Genomic DNA, 8,443 nt, shown 5'->3' on the forward strand with positions numbered 1-8,443 from the left:
TGGATAAAGAGGAACTCCTATATGAGGACACTGGACTGTTGCAATTTCTATCACAATTTCTATCACATACTTTTCTTTTACCCCGAACCATAGTCAGCTGAAATATATATATAACTTCTTTTTTTTTTTTTTTATGAAGAGCTACAGCTCGCAAATTGCTATACTGTTAGGAAAATTCTAGCAAAGTAATGTTAGTTTAAGATAATGCTAGCTGACATACACTTGTGCATTAGACAGAATAAAAAGACTAGTGGAAATGTAAGAAAGAAAAAGTCATTGTGCCACAGTAGGATCTTGCCTTGAGCTTAAAGTGTAGACAATAGATTTGAAATTGCCACTGGCTGATGCCATTGAAAGAAAAGAAATCCATGTAAATGGATCCATACTAATGCATTTCCCAAACTGTCAGTCTATGGAACACCAGCACATATACTTGTAAAATATGGAATGCAATTATTTCCTCTGTTCTCTAGTCACAATTTGAAATGTCAATCTGTATAGAACTGAAAAGCAAACATAGCTTAGAGCACATTTTTCAATATGTTTTCATCATTTCCCTTTGAGTTTATCCCAGCACTTATATAACAAATGATTTTTCTTTTTCATTATATGAGGGTTTGTGTGTGTATAATACCCAATAACTAGAAGACACTGAAGAATACTATAAATGTTTTGATACACACAAAGAAAATGGATTTGTGAGATTGTCTTCTTGTATATTATTAGCAGACTGCTTTTATACTAAAATGTAAACATATCAAAATTTAATGAACTTAAAATCAATAACAGTTTCACATAACATTAATTCCCTTGAAAACACAGTTAATTATTCACTTATCCAAATAAAACTGGCATAATCCACCCTGGCCAGGTGACTCAGTGGTAGGAGCTTGTCTACCAAAGTTTGTGGGTTCAATTATGGGTAGGGCGTGGCACATACAGAAGCACAGTAGGATTCCTCTTTCTCCCCAGCCTCACCAGTACTTCTCATTTGTTGATTTGATGGTAGCCATTCTGACAGGTATAAGGTGATACCTCATTGTTGTTTTAATTTGTACTACTACTCAGATTATTGGTGACTTAGAGTATTTTTTCATATGCTTCTTGGCTTTCTGTATATCCATGTTGGAGAAGTATTTATTTAGGTCCTTTGCCCATTTTTTAATTGGATTGTTTGTCTTCCTTTCATTCAGTTGTATGAGCTCCTTATATATTTTGGATATTAACCCATGCAAAGTATTTGTTTATAGTTTTTCTTTCTTGTGATGTCCGCATCTGGTTTGAAGATTACAGAAATGCTGGCCTAATAAAATTATAAAATGTTTCTCAGCTTCTAGTCTCTGGAACATATGATAGAGAATTGGTATAATTTTTTTCTTAAATATTTGGTAAAATACACCAGTGAAATGACCTGGGTCTTGTGCTTTTGATTTTGAAATGATATCAAATATTGATTAAATTTTTAAAATAAAAATGGGCCTGTTTAGATTAGTTATTTACGTGTGAGTTTTGGTTGCTTGTATCTGTCAAAGGAATTGGTCCATTTTATTTAAGTTATTAAATTTATGGACATAGACTTGTTGATAATATTCCTTTATTATCTTTTTAATGTCCATAGAATCAATAGTGATATTTCCTCTTTCATGTTTGATATTAGTAATTTGTATCTTCTTTCTTTTTATCTTAGTTAGCCTCACTAGAGATTTATCAGTTTTATGGATCTTTTTAAAAAATCATTTTTTGGTTTATTTTCTTTATTATTTCATTTTTCCAGTTTTATGGTTTTCTGCTCTCATTCTTATTTCTTTTCTTCTTCCTTTGAGTTTAATTTGCTTTTTTCTATTTTATAAAATAGAAACTTAGGTGATTGATTGTGGATCTTTATTTTTGACTAGTATATCCAGTCAATGCTAAATTAAATTTTCCTCTCAGCACTACTCTCACTGCATCCCACAAATTTTAAGTTGTATTATTGTCTTCATTTAGCTAAAAGTATTTTTAGTCTCTCTAGATTTATTCTTAGACCCATGGGTTTTTTCTTTGTTTGTTGTTATTTTTATTGTTTAAAGTATTACAAATAGCCAGGACCGGTTTGGCTCAATGGATAGAGCGTCGGCTTGGGGACTGAAGGGTCCCGGGTTCGATTCCAGTCAAGGGCATGTACCTTGGTTGCGGGCATATCCCCAGTAGGGGGTGTGCAAGAGACAGCTGATCGATGACTCTCTCTCATCGATGTTTCTAACTCTCTATCTCTCTCCCTTTTTCTCTGTACAAAATCAATAAAATATATATATTTTTTAAAAAGTATTACAAATAGTAGTACATATGTCTACTTTTTCCCCCCATTGACCTCCCCCTGGCCTCTCTTACACCGCCCCCTCAAACCCCCCCCCATCCCTCCCCTCCCCCCCCACACACACATGCCCTCACGCCCAGCCCCCCGTGTCTTGCATCCATTGGTTATGCTTATATGCATGCATAGAAGTTCTTTGGTTGGTCTCTTACCCTTACCTCCCTACCCCCCTATCCCCCCCACCAACCTACCTCTGCCTTCCCTCTGAGGATAGATGGTCTGATCTATGCTTCTCTGTCACTGGATCTATTTTTGTTCATCAGTTTATGTTATTCACTTTATAAATGAGTGATATCATGTGATATTTATCTTTCTCTGACTTACTTACTCTTACTTTGCTGAGCATAATGCTCTCCACTTCCATCCATGCTATAGCAAATGGTAAGAATTCCTTCTTTTTTAGTGTGGCATAGTATTCCATTGTGTAGATATACCACTGTTTTCTAATCCACTCATCTGCTGATGGGCATTTAGGCTGTTTCCAAATCTTAGCTATTGTAAATTGTGTTGCTATGAACATAAGGGTTCATATACATCCTTTCTGATTGGTGTTTCTGTTTTCTTGGGATATATTCCTAGAAGTGGTATTATTGGGTCAAATGGCAGTTCCATTTTAAATTTTTGAGGAAACAATATACTGTTTTCCATAATGGCTGCACCAGTCTGCATTCCCACCAGCAGTGAAAGAGGGTTCCTTTTTCTCCGCATCCTCTCCAGCACTTGTTGTTTGTTGATTTGTTGATGATAGCCATTCTGACAGGTGTGAGATGGTATCACATTATTGTTTTGATTTGCATCTCTCAGATGATTAGTGACTTTGAGCATGTTTTTATATGTCTCTTGGCTTTCTGTATGTACTCTTTCAAAAAGTATCTATTTAGGTCCTTCGCCCATCTTTTGATTGGATCTATATGTTTTTAGATATGTGATGATTTCCAAATATTTCTATTGATATATACTTTGTATTATTTATATTCTTTTAAATATGTGGATATATATTTTGGTCAATGCTACATATACGCTTGAATAAAAGGTGTATTCTGCTATTGCTGATTGAAGTATTTTATAAATGTCAATTAGATCCAGTTAATTGATAATCCTGGGAGTTAGATCCTGAGGCCTCATATGTAATAGGAACTCAATAAATGCTTGTCAAATGTATGAATCAATGAATAAATGAATAAATGAAGAGTATCACATGCCACATACCATAAATTATTTGTCCTATTAAGGGACATTGAGGTACATTAAATTTTGCACTATTAAAACTCTATAGTAATTCATAAGTTTGAATAAATACCTTAATATTACCTAAAATTTCATGATTTTATTATATAAGAAAGTAAAATACAAAAAATATTAACTAATGAAAGGGTCACTTCTAAAAGAAGTCTTCTCTCAGATTTCCTTCAGTGTATAGGACTGTCATCTTCCCTCTCTCACCATTTCTTTATTGTCTGTTTCCAGTTCATTTTTGGATATGTATTTTAATCTATTGTTTTGGAATATTATGCAACATTAATGCAAATCGATTTTTTAAATGATACCATAAATTTCACACAAGGAAATGTATTTCATGCTCTGAGACTTAAGAAATGCTAAAATCACAAAAATGATTACAATGGATACATGGCATAGTTAAACTAGTCAACACAGACAAAGGATACTGACAACTATGGTTACATGACAAATGTTTCAAAATAATTATTTTACTGATAAAGTAAAAAGAGAGGCTTTTGGAATGATTGAAGTTCTCTTAATGATTTTTTTTTTTTTGCAAAAGTCATAAATGAGAAATTCAGTATCATGCTATCATAAAAAGTTATTGAAAATGCTACACCAAAAATGTCAAGATTTGATTCAGATCATATGCTAAGAAATAGCCCACAGAAGCAATTATAATTTAAATGTTATCACAGAGGTAAAATTTATTTTTATAATATTTACTTTTATTTCTCTAGAATATCTCCTAATTAATTTAGGTCTATTATATTTTTCTTCATTTAAAATGGATATTTATTCTCAGATAACTAGGATCTTCAGGTATTATCCCAGGGTTAAGTTACCTGGTTCTTAACTTTCTATGTAGAAAATACACCAAACCTCACTCCTGGTATCTTACCAGCAAACTGAATGCTGATGCTTGACTGTAGTGATCACTAAAAAACCAGCAGTAATATTTATGGTATAAACTAATAAAAGTGGAGTCATTAACTCTAACAGCAGGAACATTTTAAGTTTAGATAGATACTAACAAATAACCCAACAAAAAGTTTACCACATTAAACTCTAATCAACAGTTTATAACGTATTTTTTTCCTTTGCCAAAAATTCAAGGATTATACAACTTTAAATCTTTTGTCAATGTATAACCAAAAGGAAGTACAGTATTATAAAGCTCAGGGGGAAAAAAGATCTCAATCAAATAAATTTTCTACCTCGCCATTTCTTCATCATGCTGAGTTACATTCTGGAGAAAAATAACATCCCCGAGAGTATGTCACATAGATAAGAAAAATCAGGAGAGGAGGTAGCAAGGGGAGGCATCTGTTTTTACTCTTTTTTTTTTCTTTTATAAGTTCTCTGGTTACACTTTCATTTTTATTTTGTCGTTCTCTTTCAGAAGGCAAGGGAAAATTATGTAGATCTCCTCCCACCTCTCACACGACTCTTTTGTCACCTTATTTGCTTCCTCTCTTTGCCTGACAAATGGGTACACTTCCCAAGAGTCAGGTTCCAGACTTCTGCTTTTCTCTCCCCACTGCCTCTCCTCAGGGACCTTAGGAGTTTTGCACAGCTGCACAAGAGCCCGCATCACCACTTCTCAAATACTTTTTCTATAACTCCAGCTGTAAGCTAGTATTCCACCCATCTCCTAGAAATAACTCAGATATTTCAACACAACTTTGAGCATGTTAAAAACAAACAAAAACCACATTCTTTTTCAATTCAAACTGGCTCCCCCTTTGATTTCCTTAATGTGACCAGTTTTGTTTTGTTTTTCCTGACGAAATCATACTTGAAAGATGAGTCATACTATCTCTGTATTGAGGAGTATCAGGGTTTATCAATTCCTTTTTATGGGAAAGTCTTTTATTTGTACCCACAGTACCACAGTCACCATTCTTATCATCCTAACACTGACATTAGTATAATGATGTCCTGCCATTAATCTCAGTCCTTGAAATAAGAATTAAAAAAAAAAAAAAAAAAAAAAAAAAAACCCTAGCCAGTTTGGCTCAGTGGATAGAGCATTGGCCTGCGAACTGACTGAAAGGTCTCATGTTTGATTCTGATCAAGGGCACATGCTTGGGTTGTGGGCTCGATCTCCAGTGGGGGACTTGTAGGAAGCAGCCAACCCATGATTCTCTCTCAACATGGATGTTTCTATCTCTCTCTCCCTCTTCCTTCCTCTTTGAAATCAATAAAAATATTTAAAAAGAAAAAGAAAAGAAGTGTTGCCCTAGCTGAGTTGGCTCAGTGGATAGAATATCAACCTATGGACTGAGGGGTCCCAGGTTTGATTCTAGTCAAACCACATGCCTGGTTTATGGGCTCGATCACCAGTGGGAAATGTGCAGGAAAAAGCCGATCAATGATTCTCTCTCATCATTGATGTGTCTATCTCTTTTTCCCCCTCCCTTCCTCTCTGAAATCAATAAAAATATGTGTTTAAAAAAAAAGGAAAAGAAAAAAGTGTCAACAGCATCAGCTGGGGTCAGTGTCCCAGAAAGGGAAAAAAAACAACAAATGTAAGCCCAGAGTCTAGGTATTATTTTGGGGGGTCTAGTGTTATTTTCCTGTCAGGGCAGAAGAGAATTTAATCTCTGTGTATATAATAATATCCTCTTAATGGTGATAGAATAATGAGCAATAAATAGAGAAAGGCATTGCATTTTTTTAACGCATGGCAACTTCCATACAAAGAAGTATTTTTGTTCTTGTTATTTTACTACTGTGGCTCTGAAATATAGCATGGGATTTGTGTGTAATCACTTCCACATATAAGAGGGGTAAGCTGGAAATTAAGTTCTAATTCCCATGTATGAAAGCTGGCCTAATCACTTATTTAAGAGAAACAAAACAAAATTCAAAATATGGAACTCAGCATTCCACAGGAAACTGTTAAAAATATTACAGCACACCTTCAAGCTTATACTCTGGCGAGAACACCGGAATCATAGTTGTTGTTTTTGGATCAGGTAAAGCAGTGTTTCTCATGCAACACAGCATGGTGAGCCAGAGCTAGAATCATAGTCTTAGGGCTGCAGCCAAAAGTTACAGGTTTCAGACTCCAATTAAAAAAAAAAAAATCCCCTCCCTGTCACTCTCTTTTCCTCTCCTCTGAGACTTCCCTAAGAAGTCAATGTAATGAGGGCAGAGTGCACACACCTGTCCACAGAGCACAGACATGAGCTCAGAATGCCTCCAAGGGACACATGCAGAACCTAGGAGAGCAGAGCATAAGTCTTCCATTTGGAATCTGCCTGTTATCTGTATCGTACGTTTTCCCTCTTTCCTGAGATGGATGCCAGCCCGCTCAGTTCTTTGTTGCATAAAACATACCTTCAAACCAAACACTGGGGACTTTGCCCTCATCTGGTCCTTATGCCAGAAAAGTGAGATTGCAAATGCCTGCTTCCCGATTGTCTTCCTCCTCAGTCTTGTTTCCCTTCATTCTTCTTTCCAAAATTGTGTATCAAAATCAATGTGCACCAATGTTTATCAAATATTTAGGTACCAAGTCTATAAAAATGCAAACAGTGAAGTATAGACAAGAAGGAATACGCTCCCATACACCTCCATGTCTAAGTGTACCAAGCTGCCCGATAATAGCTCCTCTCTCCCCCTAAAAAAAAAAAAAAAAAAAAAAAAAGCAATATATGAATTTAATTGTCTTTTTGGAGGGTGGGGAGAGTTGTTTTGTTTTGATTTTTTGGAATTGAGAAAATGTTGACAATTAAGCACAGGAATGATTTGAGCTTTTTGTCCACTCTGACCCTTTGCCTACTTCTGTAACCATGATCAGAACATGGACTCATCACTATAATATACACCTCTTTATCAGAACTTAACTAAACACTGTTACCTGCTCTTTTCAACCTGTAAGTGATAATAGCGTGTATTTTCTATTTGCTCATCATTTTAGCTATGTTTTCTATTTTCTGTTCCGTTGCTTTAAAATAGCTCACATGGAGGCAGCTAGCAGGAGGCTGGAGTCTGCCATTGTGCCCTGCGCCACCCATGCTGGCGAACACCATGGTCAGGATGGATACAGGTGACCCCAAGAAGCCAAAGGCCAAGATGTCTGCGTATGCCTTCTTTGTGCAGATGCAGAGAGGAACATAAGGAGAAAAACCCAGAAGTTCCAGTCAATTTTGCAGAATTTCCTAAGAAGTGCTCTCAGAGGTGGAAGATAATGTCATCAAAAGATAAATCTAAATTTGATGAGAAGGCAAAGGCATATAAAGTACCCTGTGATCAGGAAATGAATGAACCAGCTAAAGGTGGCAAGAAAAAGGACCCAAATGCCCCAAAAAGGCCACTGTCAGGATTTTTCCTTTTCTGCTCAGAATTCCGCCCCAAGATCAAATCCACAAACCCTGGAGTCTCTATTAGAGATGTGGCAAAGAAGCTGGGTGAGATGTGGAATAATTTAAGTGACAGCAAAAAACAACCTTACAACAATAAGGCTGCATAGTTGAAGGAGGAGCGTGAGAAAGATGGCACTGACTATATAAGTCTAAAGGCAAGTTTGATGGCGCAAAGGGTATTGGTAAAGTTGTCTGGGAAAAGATGAAGAAGAATAGGAAGAAGAGGAAGAGGAGAATGAATAATAATAATTTTAAAAAAAACTGTTTATCTGTCTCCTTGTGAATAACTTAGTGTAGCGGAGCAACGTAACTGACACAGCTCTTATTTCAGAGATGTCTATTGCCCTCATTAGGATTAATTACACAATTGGATCATGATCATATGTAATTTCTCAAAATGCTCTGGAAATGTCAGTGGTTTGCATGCCCGGAGCACTCGGAAACTGTACCAAAGTTGTACATCTATTTCCAAACATTTTTTTAAATGAAAAAGCT

At 35.7% G+C, this 8,443-nt stretch overlaps 1 protein-coding gene across 1 annotated transcript; it reads left to right on the forward strand.

Annotated features, from left to right (window-relative positions):
• Window positions 1–7,668: 7,668 nt before the first annotated feature.
• Window positions 7,669–8,055, forward strand: LOC311621394 (high mobility group protein B3-like; the record flags this gene model as incomplete). Its single annotated transcript, XM_084881401.1, has 1 exon — window positions 7,669–8,055. The coding sequence occupies one exon, from the start codon at window positions 7,669–7,671 to the stop codon at window positions 8,053–8,055; it is 387 nt and encodes a 128-aa protein (XP_084737527.1).
• Between the last annotated feature and the right edge of the window lie 388 nt (window positions 8,056–8,443).

The sequence above is a fragment of the Pipistrellus hanaki genome (genome assembly GCF_964339955.1).
Source record: "Pipistrellus hanaki genome assembly, chromosome: 4".
In the NCBI taxonomy this organism is placed as follows: Eukaryota; Metazoa; Chordata; class Mammalia; order Chiroptera; family Vespertilionidae; genus Pipistrellus; species Pipistrellus hanaki.